General features: G+C 54.9%; 1 protein-coding gene across 3 annotated transcripts; it reads left to right on the top strand.

The window, feature by feature from the left end:
* Nucleotides 1-239: 239 nt before the first annotated feature.
* Nucleotides 240-14,306, top strand: MFSD4A (major facilitator superfamily domain containing 4A). Of its 3 annotated transcripts, XM_026053264.1 has the most exons (11): nucleotides 240-382; nucleotides 1,410-1,559; nucleotides 4,150-4,348; nucleotides 4,469-4,708; nucleotides 8,879-9,047; nucleotides 9,825-9,940; nucleotides 10,299-10,472; nucleotides 11,317-11,464; nucleotides 12,135-12,205; nucleotides 12,389-12,509; nucleotides 13,199-14,306. In XM_026053264.1, exons 1-11 carry the CDS (start codon nucleotides 375-377, stop codon nucleotides 13,261-13,263), a joined length of 1,461 nt encoding a protein of 486 aa, XP_025909049.1. In that variant the 5' UTR covers nucleotides 240-374; the 3' UTR covers nucleotides 13,264-14,306. The 3 variants fall into 3 exon arrangements, with proteins under 3 accessions (XP_025909049.1, XP_025909050.1, XP_025909048.1); XM_026053265.1 differs by lacking the exon at nucleotides 1,410-1,559 and having other exon boundaries at nucleotides 241-382; XM_026053263.1 differs by lacking the exon at nucleotides 240-382 and having other exon boundaries at nucleotides 1,311-1,559.
* Nucleotides 14,307-14,354: the final 48 nt, after the last annotated feature.

The following is a 14,354-nucleotide window of genomic DNA, read 5'->3' as shown; positions in this document are numbered from 1 at the left end:
CTTCATCCCTTTCCGGCCTCAGTCTCCCCATCCGTTAAGCCAGGTAAGAGCATTGGMTCCCTCCAGGCACTTGCTTAATTGCTTCCAGGTGCAGGTCGCTTCCAACCACAGGTGTTTTCCCTTCAGCAAATCCTCAATCAGGGGTCCTTTTCCCATCTGAAATCCACTACAACTGCCCATGCACCATCACCTTGTCTGGAGGAGAGGAGACAAGGGCTTCCCTGCCTTGCCTCCCAGTCTAGAGAGCTGGACATAGTTTGGATTAGCTAAACATTAAACTATGGTTAGGTGGAAATGAGCACCTGAGGCTTCAGAACGGCATTCCAGAGACACGGCTCAGGGGACACGTGAGGTTTCCATGCGGATCCCCCGGCATGAAAAGGTACCTGGTGTGTGGCAGGGCTGGGATCTGCCCCTCTGTCATGGCCCAACACCAGCAGTTCTGGCTTGCCTGGAAAGAGTGTTCTAAAAATTACCAGCCTTTCCCTAAAGTAGGTGAAATATTTATAAACCCATCCTCTAGAGGAGACCTTTTGCGTAAGCAGCAGCCGCTCTGACTTTAAAAGACACGCAGCGAGCCAGCCGAGGCTTCTTGCCCATCGCAGGGGCAGGGACAGCTTTAATTGCATTTGTCYGGAACAGCTGCACTTATTTACCGGTGCCGAGGCTGCCCGGAGCAGCAGCGGAAAGGCAGAGCTGGGTTTCCAGGGTGCCCTTTCCCTGGACGGGCTGTGCTCCTGGGTGCAGCGGGACCGCAGGGCTCGCCCAGGCGGGCTGAGGGTGCCTGGGGGGGTCACATTTTGGGGGGAGGTTTGGGGAGCAGGAGGCGCGAGGGGTTTCTCATGGGTGCCCCGTGAAGCCGAAGCGGCTCCGCGCTGCTCCGCTCGGTCCCGGGGAGGCTCCGCCTGGCCCGGGAAGGCTCCGCTCGGAACCGGGGAGGCTCCGCCTGGCCCGGGAAGGCTCCGTGCGGCTCCGCCCGGTCCCGGAGAGGTTCTGCCCGGTCCCGGGGAGGCTCCGTGCGGTTCCGCTCGGAACCGGGAAGGTTCCGCGCTCCTCCGCCCGGTCCCGGGGAGGCTCCGGGCGGCTCCGCTCGATCCCGGGGAGGTTCTGCCCGGTCCCGGGGAGGCTCCGGGCGGCTCCGCCCGGTCCCGGGGAGGTTCCGCCCGGCGCGACCCGGCTCGGGGAGGCTCCGCTCCGCCCGGCGCCGGTGCCGGAGGCGGAGCCAGCGCCCGCGCGGCGCCGCGGCCCCCGGAGCCACATCCCGGCCGGGCGGCGCGGGGCCGGGAGCGGAGCGGGGGCCGCAGCGGGCCGGGCTCCCGCCGCCCCACGATGTGGTGGGACGAGCGGGTCTCGGCGCGGTTCCGGAGGAACCTGCAGCCCACGCTCACCTAYTGGAGCGTCTTCTTCAGCTTCGGCCTCTGCATCGCCTTCCTGGGGCCCACGCTGCTGGACCTGCGCTGCCAGACCCAGAGCTCGCTCTCCCAGATCACCTGGGTCTTCTTCTCCCAGCAGTTCTGCCTGCTGCTCGGCAGCTGCCTCGGAGGGGTCTTCAAGAGGACGTAAGGCCGGGCAAACTCATCGCACCCCCTGCCTGGGGTGCTCCCCTGCCTCCCTGCTCTGCCCTGGCTGCTCCCTGCCCGCTGCTCCGGCACCCCCCGTCCTTCCCCGGCTTTGCAGCCCTCCTCCTCCTCCTCCTCCTCCTCCTCCTCTCCTGCCCTGCTTTTTTTTTGCTGTTGTTGCATTTTTTCCTCCCTGCTGTGTGTGTGTTTCTTGGGTCTGACGGCAGAGCGTTGCGGGCTGCTGGAGGAAAGCCCTGCGCACGGTCCTGCCTGCTCCGCGGCCACACTCACCTGAGTGCACGGGCACCAGGACAGGCCGCCGTCCCGCTCCGCTGGCGGCTCCTCCCGTGCTCGCACCGCTGCCCACCAGCTCCCCGGAGCTCCGGGCAGCGGCAGCTGTAGCTGGAGTTCCAGAGCTTCCTGGAAGATGTTTTCCCTAACCCAAGAATTTAGCACAAAAAATATTGCTGAAATCCTGTTTTAATAACCTCGGTGTTGGGCTCTGAGGCACGCGGCTCTGCTGCGGGGCCAGGGAAGAGGCTGCGTCTCCCCTTCGCGCCGGGGACAGGGGCTCTGCAAATCAGGAAGGCGCCCGGGCGCAGCCCAGTGGGGATTTGCTCCGCGTCTCCGCTCCAGGACACGTTTGAAATAAATCACACTGCAAAGGTTGCCAGCCAGGCAGCCGGGGTGATGCGTGGTGACAGCTCTGCCCTCCTCAGTGTCAGCTGGGSATTTACTTTGTCACTGATTCTTCCTGCACTGGTGGAAGGCGTTAGCTCAGTGCGTGTCTCTCCTGTGCGTGTCATATATACATATGTGTGTGTTTAGCAGGTATAGGAGAGGATTTTATAGAAGACCTTGGTTTCTGCAAAATGCCCCTGAAATGTCTGCTAAATTCCTGTCCCATGAATTGGGGAGGATCCCGAGTGGTGCCTGGCGGGGAGGGCGGCTTTAGAGCCCCTGTTCACAAAGCGTCACCTACCCACCGTCCCAGCCAAGATAGGCTCTAGGGTCAAGCCAGGCTTAGTTTCCAGTGACTGTAGGACCTGGACTCTGTTGTTTGCTTTAGGTTAAAATCCAGGTGTTGGTCTGAGCTGTGTGCTCAGGGAAAGCGCTGCTGCTCCCAGATGCTGCTGCGTAGGGGTAGGTGGGACCCGAACCCTCCGCTTCCTCYGTTGAGAGACGTTAACGAACCCCAGGTCGTCGTCTCAGCCCTTTCGCAGCCCTGCTGCAGTCTCGGAGCATGGTGAGGAGAGAACATAACGATGGCAGCCTTTCCTCTGCAACTCACCATGAGTCTGGAGCACTGGAACGGGCTCCAAAATTCCCCATTTACCGGATTTCAAGGAAGAAGAAAGTTTGCCCTTGCGAGTTTCCTCAAGTTGTGCAGAAATGCAGGTGTTGCCTTCACCGTTCCGTGCTGGGGACTCGGATATGCCGGGTGGTCTCTTCCATGGCTTGTGAGGAGGTGCCAGCCCAGGCTGCGGGAAGGTGCTAATGCTCCATGGTTCGTCCCACCACCAGGTTCATACAACAAGGGTGCTGGTTTCTGCTAACTGGTCTTTGGTGCCTGCTCTGCTGCAATTACAACTCTGGGCCAGAAGAACGTGACTTCCGAGGCAGTATCTCAGAATCATTCCTTGGTGGGAGCGGGTTTTAAGAGGAGAGCACCTCGTGCAAACCCCACTCCTGTGCGGGGCCAGGGCGGCAGGAGCCCAGTCAYGCATCGCGTCAGCAGGACGTGGCCAAGGGATGTGTTGGTTTCGCCTTGTCAGGACATGGGTACAGACCCCTCTGAAAGTCCCGGAGCACCTCAGCAAAGATGCTTTTGGAGGAGGTTGGTGGTTCCTAAGAGATCCTGCAGCTGCAGGTGGTTGCAATGGGCAGTGAAGGCCCTGGCAGCCCTGGGTGGGATGTGTCTGTGCCGCTTGCTCTGCGGTGGCTTTGCAGTCCCCTCTTTCTGCCAGGCTCGGTCGCCGAGCTGCTCTGCTGTCTGGTCTCTGCTTCCTTCCTTCCTTCCTTCCTTCCTTCCTTCCTGCCTCTGGGCTTGGCAGCTCCCGGGCAGCGCGGTGCCAACCTGGGCTCTGCCCGCGCGTGGAGCAGCCTCCAGCTCTGCGCGTGGGATGCGACTAACGCGCTGGCTCTGCCGCACCGCGAGCATCCCCGCGGACCCACCGTGAGCGCAGGGAAGCGGCCCTTGGCACCGGGAATGGTCAGTGCTGGCAGAGGAGGAGGCAGCAGCTCCCTCTCCAGGGCTCCCTGTCGTGCAAGGCGGGAGAGGGCTGGGGTGGGTGTCGCAGCTCCCTGGGTGACACGGGGACACCAGCAGCTCCAGCTGCCTCTCCTTGCCAGGAGTTGGGGTTTTCTGCAGCTCTCCTGGTGCAGAGCAAGGTGCAGAGCATCCCCCTTGCACTGCCAGCAGGAGCACACGCTGGAGCCACCTCAATGGGAGCTGCAGCCTTTAGGTGCATCTCTTATTGGTGCCTRTACATCAGATGGGCCTGCATTTGAAAGTGCAAGGCAGAACTGTGGCACAGATGCTGCTCTCGTGGTGRTAATTCCCGCGGCTTTCCTCTCTTCCCCGCCCCAGGTTGGCTCAGTCCTTGTTCGCGCTCTTCGCCTCGTCGCTGGCCATCTCCCTGGTCTTCGCCATCATCCCTCTGTGCCACAACGTGGTGGTGCTGGCTGTGGTTATGGCCGTGGCGGGGCTGGCCATGGGCTGCATCGACACCATCTCCAACATGCAGCTGGTGAAGATCTACCAGAAGGACTCGGCTATTTTCCTGCAGGTGAGCATGGAGCATCCRCCCTGAGGAAGAGGAGGCAGCAGGAACGAGGGCTTGAACAGCTTCCCCGCAGACAGAGGCGGTAAATCCCACCTTTGTGCCCATGTCTCCCGTCTCTTGCAGGCGCTGCATTTCTTCGTGGGCTTCGGGGCGCTGCTGAGCCCGCTCATCGCCGACCCCTTCCTCTCGGACACCAACTGCATCCTCTCCAACAGCACGGCCAACGCGTCCCGCAACCTGCCGCACATCCGCAAGTCGCTGCTCCCGCACCACCCGGGCAACCTGTCCCGCTACGACCTGCCCATGAAGGGCATGGTGGTCACGCACGTGTCCTACGCCTTCTGGATCATGGCCCTCATCAATGTAAGTGCTGCAGACGGAGCAGCCCACGCTGCTGCAGGGCCCGTCCTGCTGCTTGGCTCTGCAACCTCATTTGGGGATGTTTTGGTGTKTTTGGGTTTTCCCAGCCACAGAGAGAGGCGTGAGGGTGGTGGTGCTGGTGGAAAGCAAAGGGTCGTTTTTCCAAGAGTCTGCTTCTGGAGCAGGACGGGTGAATGTAGAGCAGCCCTGTGCCATTCTTGCACCATTCAGTGTGACCGTGGCTGATGTCCTGTCCTTTGGGAAGCCCTTGGGAAGCTGTTCCCACCTTGGAAGCTGTTTTGGAAGTTGTTCCCACCTTCAGGCCAACTCCAGCATCCTGTAGCCGGGGGTTCCACCAGTTACTGACACCYGGAGTCACCGCGTCTTCCTCTGCGGTCAGTCCGGGGAGGAACTTGAGGGCTTGGAAARGACTTGGCAGGAGGAGGATTCGCTTCCTTGTTAGTCCCAGGGAAMCGTGCGCTGCGGGACGGTTGGTGCTGCTGCTTTTGCTCGGGACCCGGGTGCAGAGCCATCCCCGCTGTGCTGGTACCAGCACCATGGGGTGGGCACCGCACCGAGCATGGGCGAGGAGACCCAAAACCAAGGGGCTGCGGCAAGGAAGCCCCACRGTGATCCCTGGGTTGCCCTCCCGTTCCTGTTGTGGCTCTTCCCTGTCCTGGTCACTTGCAATGGAGCTGCTGGAGCCGCCGCGGCCGTTCCCGGCATCCGGAGCCCCGCAGCGTGTCCCGTGTCGACGGGAGCGCTAGGCGCGTGTCCTGCTGCTGCAGCCGGGGCCGAGCGCCGCCCTCCGCGCCCGGGTTGGAGCCACGGGGAATCCGCAGGCTTGGGAATTGCCGGGCTGCTTGTCCAAGTTTTCCAGCTCTCCCCTTGCGAGGCTTTGGACAGATTGCAAATAGGTGTGCATTTGTTCTGTCTTTTGGGGTATTTTTATTTTTATTTTTATTTTTATTTTTAGAGAGAGAAATAGCCCTTTGCGATCAGAAGGGAGCTCCTCCTCACCTGCAGACAGCAGGTTTGGTCAAGTGTAGCCCGTCAGTGCCTCTTATTTTTCCCCCTGTCAACCAAAAGGAGAGTTTTTGGAGCYGTAAGGAGAGTTTTTGGGGTCCCCAGAAGGGTCTGTAGGACCTGCAGCTGTGTAAGTCGAGCCCTTTCCCACTATGGGAGCAGGTTTTCCACTGGGGCTCCTGCTCCGGGAGCAGGTTCCTCCGTGCTGCCGGGTCTGCCTGTTTGCTCATTAACTGAAGGCCCCAGGGCCTCGTTAGCCCCAGGCTGGCGCGAGGAGCTCGGGACCCCACGGTGGGTCTCTGCAGCCGCGCTGGGAAGGGAGGAGAAACCACCTCCAATTACCTCGGAGGCGGCGGATGCTCTGGGAAATGGCCTTTTAATTATAATTATACCAGAGCGGTATCTATTTTAGCAGCTCCCGAGCGAGCTGCCTTAGTTTGAAGTGTTTAATGCCCCATTCCTGGAGCATGGAGAGGAGAGGGTGGTTCAGCCCCATCCTATTCCAAGTAAAGTCCCTGGCAGGTTTTGCTGCTGCCACCAAGTGCTGGTGCCACCAAGTGTCCCCTTGGTCCAGGCAGAACCACATTGTCTTTCCAGGCCCTTGTTCAGGGACCTGACTTGGTTCCATGTTTAAATTAAATAATGCAACCCCAGATACGAGGGTGATCTTGCTCCAGAAATGGCCCTTGTTTTAGGTATAAACACCAGAGGAAGGAGCTGGTGCTCGGCATGCGAAACGCCAGGGAAGGGGATGCAATGAGCAGGATACAGGACTGGAAGCCAAGGCCATCAAGTTGTGTTTTTCTGTCAGAAAAATACAAAAAAAACCCCCAATTTCCATGCTGGCTTTTCAGAAATGTGTGTATTCTGACAGAGACAAAATGATTCATTTTGATTTTCTTGCTTTGTTTAGAGTTGAAATGTCTCTATTTTATTTTGGCGTGCCATGTGTAAAGCTATTAGAATAGTTGTTTCAGTGTTCCTGGAGGGAAATGGTTTTGTTTTAGTGGAATTAAATGGTTCAACATTATCAAAATGAAGTGCTGGGCTGACTCCCAGCCCCAATTTTTCATTCTAAGAGGAAAATTTGTCTTTTTGTCCAGATTTGGAACAAAAAACACATTTTAAAATTCAGTTTCCCACAGAACGGAAATTTCATCACGCAGCCCTTTCCAAGGGGCTGGAAATCAGGAAAATGTTCCTCGGAGAGGGATGTGTTTGTCCGGAAGGTGGTTTCCCACGGGAAGCGCGGCACGCTCCATTGTGCTTAGGTTGCTCAAAAGTAGCCGGGACACAATGGGAGGGAACAACGCGGCGTTCCCGGCGGGAGACCCTCGGGAGGAACCGGGCAGGCCTCCGTGAGCTCAGGGAATGGCCACAGGCTGTCCCATAGTGCAGGTTGCTTATTTTGCATGGGATCTGTGCGTGCAATTGCTGCTCGTTTTGCTCTTTCCCCCCATGCACGATGCTGATGTGACCCTTTCCCCTCTAGTCTAAGAGAACCCCTCTCCCCAAAAGGGCTCCTGCAAAAACACCCCGYGTGCAGGGGCGTTTTGCACGGACCACTCTGGATTTGGGATAGMTCCGAGCTGGTGGTGCTGCACGGGCAGCACCCTTGGGTGCAGGGACATGGGTGCTCCAAGGGCTGCTGTCCTTGTCCCGGCTCCGCGCGTCCCTTGGCTTTGGGACGGGTGCCCGGGCACGTCCAGCTCCTCTCCGTGTGCCCAGCGAGCCGCTTTCGCGGGCGCCGCGGCCCCGTCCACCCCCTGGATTTATGGCCGGCCTCTCCCATGTGCCGGTCATGGAAGACTTTCTCCCAGGCTTTTTGCCAGCAGGACACAGGTCTGGGAGCCCTGGGCAGCTGCTTGTCCTTCATCTTGCTCCATCGGCTTTCCCTGCTTTCCTGGAAGGGTCCCGGTGTCTTAATGAAGTGACAGGGAGCCCGCGGAGAGGTGGGAACCAGAGCCCCACGGCTTGTTTGAAGGCCACATCCATGGTCCTGTCCAGGCCCCATGTGCTCCTTAGGACTGGGAGCTCCACAGTGCCTACCTGTATGGTCAGTCCCTCTGCTTGTGGGTGGTTTTTTATGTGTTTTTTTTTCTTCTTTTCTTTCTCTTTCCTGCAAAATCTGCACTTTAGAAGAATAAAATCTGCTCCCGACCTCCGGAAGGATTAGAACTATCAAGCAAATGCATTTTTCTTCCATGGGACTGAACTAACTGTTCCGATTCCCATTGTTCCCAGAACAATGAAATCCTCGTAAATGAATTCAGTGCAGAGAGGCGGGAGGGGGRAGCAGGGGGGGCGGTTCTCCATACATTTACATGCTGTCCCGAGCCAGCAAAAGGCAGGAAATCGGGAGCTAGAGCTCACACTTGCTCCCGGGGTGCAGCAAACAAGAGCACAGCAGCTGCAGAGGGAGCTGCTGCTTGGGGATGTCCTGGCTCTTTCCCGGGCTTGCTGCAGAATGAGCAGCGCGTGGTGGCAAAGGGCGGTTTCATTTACTTTCCTTGATTTTTTTCTCCAAAAAAGAGCGAGTTKGGGTTTGGAGGCACCGCTGTGTTGTGGGATGGAGCAGGATGGAGCTTGTCCCGGCTCCGCRGAGGCGTCGGGTCCTGCCGGGGGTCCAGGAGCTCGGAGGGCAGGTACCAGCCCGGCCCTAAAGCTACTTTATTTGGTTATTATCACTTTATTCTTTGGCCAGGAGCGGCCAAATATTTTGTATGTGAAGGGCAGGTTGGTGCTTCACGGGGGTTGCATTCAGGTGCCTTCTGTTCCGGTGTCCAAAACGTGAGCGGTACCGGGACCCTCCTGGGACAGGTAGAGCTGGAGGAGATGCCGGAGCCGTGGGGCAGCCCAAAGGGGATCACGGCAGACACCTCGGGTTGGGAGTGATGCTCTCCACGTGGGAATGATGCTCTCCACGTGGGAATGATGCTCTCCACGTGGGAATGATGCTCTCCACGTGGGAATGATGCTCTCCACGTGGGAATGATGCTCTCCACGTGGGAATCTTCTTTTCCTACAAGAAGCCCCCGTGCGCGGGGCCGGTTCCGTGCGCATTGCCAGGCTCCCTCCCGCCGGGGACCAGGGCTGCGTCTGTGTGACACCGGTGACGTATTTACGGTGCCCTCTGTGCCCGCCCAGCTGCCGGTGCCCATCGCCGTGTTCTTCCTGCTCTACAAGGAGCGCATGGTGCCGTGCTGCAACGGGAGCAGCCACCCGCTGCTCTCGGCGGACGAGCTGGCCATGGAAGCGCGCCCGGGCGACAAGGACGAGCTCTCCACCGCGGTGCAGAGGCCCCAGGCGGCGAGAGGTGAGTTTGAGCTCGGGACGCCACCAGAACCAGCTTTGGGAAGGGGTACGGGGCAGGACAAGCTGCGCTCTGAGCTTCTCTGTTGAGAAGTGAAATCCGTCCCCTCTTGACTAAGGTGGGGACTAGCACACTGCCCAAGTGACTAACTCCAGGGTGCCCCAAAAGGTATTTTGGGGCCCAGTTACCCTTGAATTTGATGGGATCACACACCTAAGAATATTGAATTTGATGGGATCACAGACTCAAGAATATTAGTTAGTAACTGGCCACTGGGCTTCCAGGCTGGTTTGCTCCAAAATTAACCTTTGACTCCTAAATTACTTAAGTATATGTGAAAGCCGTGCCCTTGTTTCCTCCTGGCTTTTGGTCAAGAGGTGAGCTGGCTTCTCTGAGCTTAAAAGTCCTAAGGACTCTGCAGAAAGCTGATTTCTTTTTTTTTTTTTTTTTATTAAATCTAAGTATGGAGGTGGTGAGGGGCTGCAGGGGCTTTGTGAGCACACCTCTCGTGTCTAATGGGGTTTTGCTCTAAGAGCATTGCCCAGCAGCATGGAGCTCCCAAAGGGGAAGAGGAGCTCGAACAAGAACCCTAAGCAGAGCAGCGAGCTCGGGGTGGGTGGGTGGGTGAGCTCCCAGCCTGGGGCAGTAGCCCCCTGTGCAAAACCCCTCCTGCCTCTCGATATAGAAGTAGGTCTAGAGGGTCGGGGCTCCGTCCTGCAGCCGAGCGTGGGGCAGATGCGCGCGCTCCAGCTGCCTTTGCTCTGCCTYGTCTCCCACCAGGTCACGAGGACTTGTTTAGCTGCTGCCAAAGCAAAAACTTCCGAGGGGCTTCGTACGCCTACTTCGCGGTGCACATCACCGGGGCGCTGGTTCTCTTCATGACCGATGGCATTGTGGTGAGTTCAGCTGGTCCAGGCTCTGGGCTGAGCAAAGCTGTAGAGCTTCTTTCCCTCTAAAACAGGCCCTTGTGGGGGAAAAAGGATTTTTGTCTTTTCAAGCTAAGTGCTTTGCATGCATTTTACCCAATACTGCTGTTAGTCTTGCCCTTTTGGAGTCTTTCCTCTCTATGTTCTACTTCTGCTGGAAGTTTGTCCCCAGATGCAAATCCTTGGGACTAGGGATCATCCAGGTGAGGCTGCAGGTCCCCACGTGGCTCTCCAGCAATCTGCACGTGCAGCAAGCGCAGGGGACAGGCAAGGTGCAAAGCAGGAGGTCTGCAAAGCGACGTGACCTGCTGTGCTGCTCTCCCCGCAGGGCGAGTACTCGGGCTTCATCTACAGCTACGCCGTGGAAGAGCCTCTCTCCGTGGTGCATAAAGTCGCCGGGTACCTGCCCAGCCTCTTCTGGGGCTTCATCACGCTGGGCAGRCTCATCTCCATCCCCGTGTCCTACCGCATGAAGCCTGCAACCATGGTCTTCATCAATGTGGTGAGGCTATTTTTTTTTGGCGTGTCCTYCTCCTGCTGGTCTCCAAGCTGCTCTCTGGCTTGGATGTGCAGAGGGGCAGCTCCTCTTGTACAACACCCAGGGTTGCTCTTGCAGGGAAATTTATGCCCCTGTTTTCCCTCTTTTGGGGCTGATTCCTCAGTATATTCTCTGCTTAGTATGTAAAATATCTGGTATACCTTAATTTCATTAAATATTCTTGTGAAGAAAGGGGAGGGAATCCTGGATCCAAGCTACTCTATGTGCAAATGCACAAATCCAGAATCAGGCTAAACAGTTAAGAAAAATAATGTGTACTGGTGTTGCAGACAGCATGAGCTCCCTCTGCTGCCACTCTGTGCCATTGCCAACAATTGGTCTTTAATATTTTTGCTTCTGCTTGTTGCTAAAGTGAACTGGAGGGAGAGCGCGTTTGGTGAAGTTCTGTGGGTTCTTCAGCTTTACTCCTCATGTTTTAGGGTTCTGAAGGGGTAGATTCCTTARCTGGTTGAATAAGAGTTTTTCGTGATCAAGACACCTAAACATTAGAGAAGTGGCAGTATTGGTTTGTTTAAAAGCTGAAAAATATTTTTCTGGTTATGGTCTACCTAATCAAATTGAGACATACTAATTATGTAGTTAAAGTCCTGTTAGAAATAATAACCGAATCCTATATTGTTAAGGCAGACAGACTGAGCTTAAGCTAGTTGTTTTGCAGATACTGTGATCACTTTCTCAGTATGGCTTATTTTCCTTTCCACAGTAATTTTTATTTTTAAATAAAACCTTCAACTCTCTTGCAGTCAGCCTTTTACCTCCCTACCGCCTCCGTTTGTGTTTTTCCCAGGTGGGTGTCCTCGTAACCTTCCTCCTCCTCCTGATCTTCTCCTCCAGYGTGGTCTTCCTCTTCGTGGGGACAGCGAGCCTGGGGCTCTTCCTCAGCAGCACCTTCCCCAGCATGCTGGCCTACACCGAGGACATCCTGCAGTACAAAGGTAGGCAGGGACCTGCGGGCACCCGCCTGACCTGCCTCCGTTACACCCAGCAAGCCCCTTCCCTGCTCAGGAATGCCTAGAAAGACAAGATATACTTAGGAAAACTATTAAAATTACCTCTTTTTCCTGGTTTGCAGTCAGAGAAGCAGGCTACCTGCGTCCCAGTTTAGTAGCCCGTACAGGCAGTGATCCAGAGTGGTGCTTAGGTTCCTGCAGCTCATCCGTGGGCCAGCGCTAGGCTTCCTGCGTGCTGACCAGCAGTTCTGCTTTCGAGGCTTACGGGCAGCTTGTTTGAAAGCACAGCCCTGCTCATCAGGGAACTGAAACTCCTTGAGCTTGGCCAGCTGCTGCAGGACATCCCTGCCAGCCTCAGGCTTTGGGACGGTGGTGGAGAAGCATGGAAATCTTTTCAGCAGGACGCATTGGTGCTCATACAGACACAGCGAGCGACAAAACAGGCCAACCTCTTCCTTTTCTTGGCTCAAACGTTTACCTTTCYATATTACCGTGTGTCAGAAGAGTCRTTCTCAGCGCCAGAAGGAAACATCCATTAAGGATTAGCAAATGCTGTAGAGAGAGACAGGAAAGAGCAGTTTAAAAGCAGCTACCACCTGACTGCTGCTGTGTTATTTGTTCCCTGTCAACATGACTCGCCCTGTTTTCTTTGCAGGTTGTGCTACAACAGTGCTAGTGACCGGCGCTGGGATCGGAGAGATGGTACTACAGCTACTGGTGGGGTCGGTAAGTGTGGACTAAGTCCAGGCATGCCAAAACCAGCCTGGMACAGGCAAGATCTTTTATTCCCCTATGTGGCCAGCTTCTGGAGCTACCCACCAAAATAAAGCTGGTATTAATGTCACCAGAAGCAAGTTAAATGAGTGCTATGACATGTTCCTCTTTCTTTTTCCCCTTCTCTAACTGCAGATCATACATGAGCAGGGCAGCTACAGTTTCCTGGTCTGTGGGATGATCTTTGGAGGCTTGGCCTTTACCTTCTACGCCTTCCTCTTATTCTTCCACAGGATGTACCCCAAGCCCTCGTCAGGTGAGAAAGCGCCAGCATTCAGCTCTGCTCTATAATGAGAGGCAGAGTGCCACAGGCATCAATACCTAACCAGCGTGCAGCACTTCAGCAAAATGCTAGGAAATGTTTATTTTACTTCTGCTTCCTGTCCCCTCTTCCTGCTTTGACTTGCCCACAAAAGCCTTGGCAGCCACAGCTCTGGATTGTGGGTTTTTTTTTTTTTTTGCATTAGAGATGTGAGGGAAAACTAGGAATGTTCTGTGGACCACAGAAGAGCCGCAACCCAAAGAGGATGGTAGCTGTGAAAGCACCTCTGTGCACTGGCTACTGCAGGGCTAGTAAAAGGAAAGGGTTAAGTCCTGCTAGTGGAGGATTCCACAAGTTTCCTAAGGCTGCTCATTTTCCAAAATCCAGGAAGATCTTGGGTTTCCCCTCCAAAACAGTTTCCAATAAGGGCATCACTGACAAAGGATCCCTCTTACCTATTGCCTCAGACGAGTTGCTTTTATCTAAGCACTTTTTACAAAAGCAGCAGGGTTTGACAGCCAAACAGCTTGTCCAGGTTGGGGAGCTGGAGGCCCTTCTCTCAGCTGATGAAGCTGMTGCTAATGCAGGAGGTGACAGAGCAGCAACAGCCCCTGTTAAGAGAGCATATGCATTTAAATCACCTAATTAGTGCATTCAGAAGTGTCTTCATGTCCCTTTTGCAGATCTGGATGCCACCTCACCCGACAAGCCAGCAGTAACAGAGGACAATGGACTTTATCAGCGCTAAGAAAACAGTGGACAAGCCCTAGACAAGCAATAAAACAACACACAATTAAGCGTTAGCATTGAGGATGATTTCACRTTTTATGACTGAATCGAGCAAGTTCTCTGCAATCAGACGCACATTAGATTGGAATAAGTCAGAATCGAGAAATTGCCCTAAAACACTGTGTCGAGACAAGCACAAGCTGCCCATGTCACACATGCCAAGAAGAAGACGGGAAACAGCAGCCTGGCCCTGTATGTAAAAGGCTGATACAGCAGGTAGGATGGAGAAGAGTGACTGCTTTGTACCAAATCAGAGAACAGGTGGGGTGGAGGGGTCTCTCTGTTCCATTTATTACATTTTAATTACCTCTTGGCTTAGTCAAGGAACTTAACTTTTTCTTTGGGTCTACAGGAGCCTTTCTGATTTACAGAACAGAACTGGTTTTGAATTCATTTTCGTGCAACACTGGGGTACCTAGGTGAGCTCCGTGCATCTTTCCAAAGGGGGAAAAAATGACATTCCTCTCAAACCACCACGTGCACAGTGGTAGCAGGCTCTATCCATGTTTGCACACTTGATAATTCTTGTATATTTACACAGCATCAGACATGTTCACCGAGACGCTGTCTTACTCAGCATGCTAGGGCCTCTTGATTATTAAAATCATTAAGCTTGTAGAGTCAACAATGAATTGTGGTGGTTTGTTTTGCTTTAAGTCATTAGTTTAGCTGCTACACTGCAGTGTTTAATAGGGCGGTTCTATTTCTAGCTTCCAGTTGAAGCTTAAACAGAAGTATTGGGGAGCCAGCCTCCAGCTGCTTAATCTGTGCAATACTTATTGTTAATAACAGGTGCCTTCTGTAAGGTACTTTTTATACCCCACGCATGACCTGTTACAAGCTATGAAGAAAGGACTGGCTTTAGAAGAGCATAAAGCTGCATACATCTATTTCTTCAGTGAGTGATTGGACATGTATTTTTGCTTTAACTGCTGTACGTGGATGTACATATGTATGTGTGTATATAAAGCAGTGTTTAATTAAAGATGATTGATTGCTAGATTTCAGCATGACTGGACTCGGGTAACTTAAGGCCTTTCTGGGACAGGA

This window comes from Nothoprocta perdicaria, unplaced genomic scaffold, assembly GCF_003342845.1.
Source record: "Nothoprocta perdicaria isolate Ctin4 unplaced genomic scaffold, notPer1 scaffold_97, whole genome shotgun sequence".
Lineage (NCBI taxonomy): Eukaryota > Metazoa > Chordata > Aves > Tinamiformes > Tinamidae > Nothoprocta > Nothoprocta perdicaria.
Note: the sequence above shows the minus strand (reverse complement) of the source record. Positions and strands in the feature narration are given on the sequence as shown.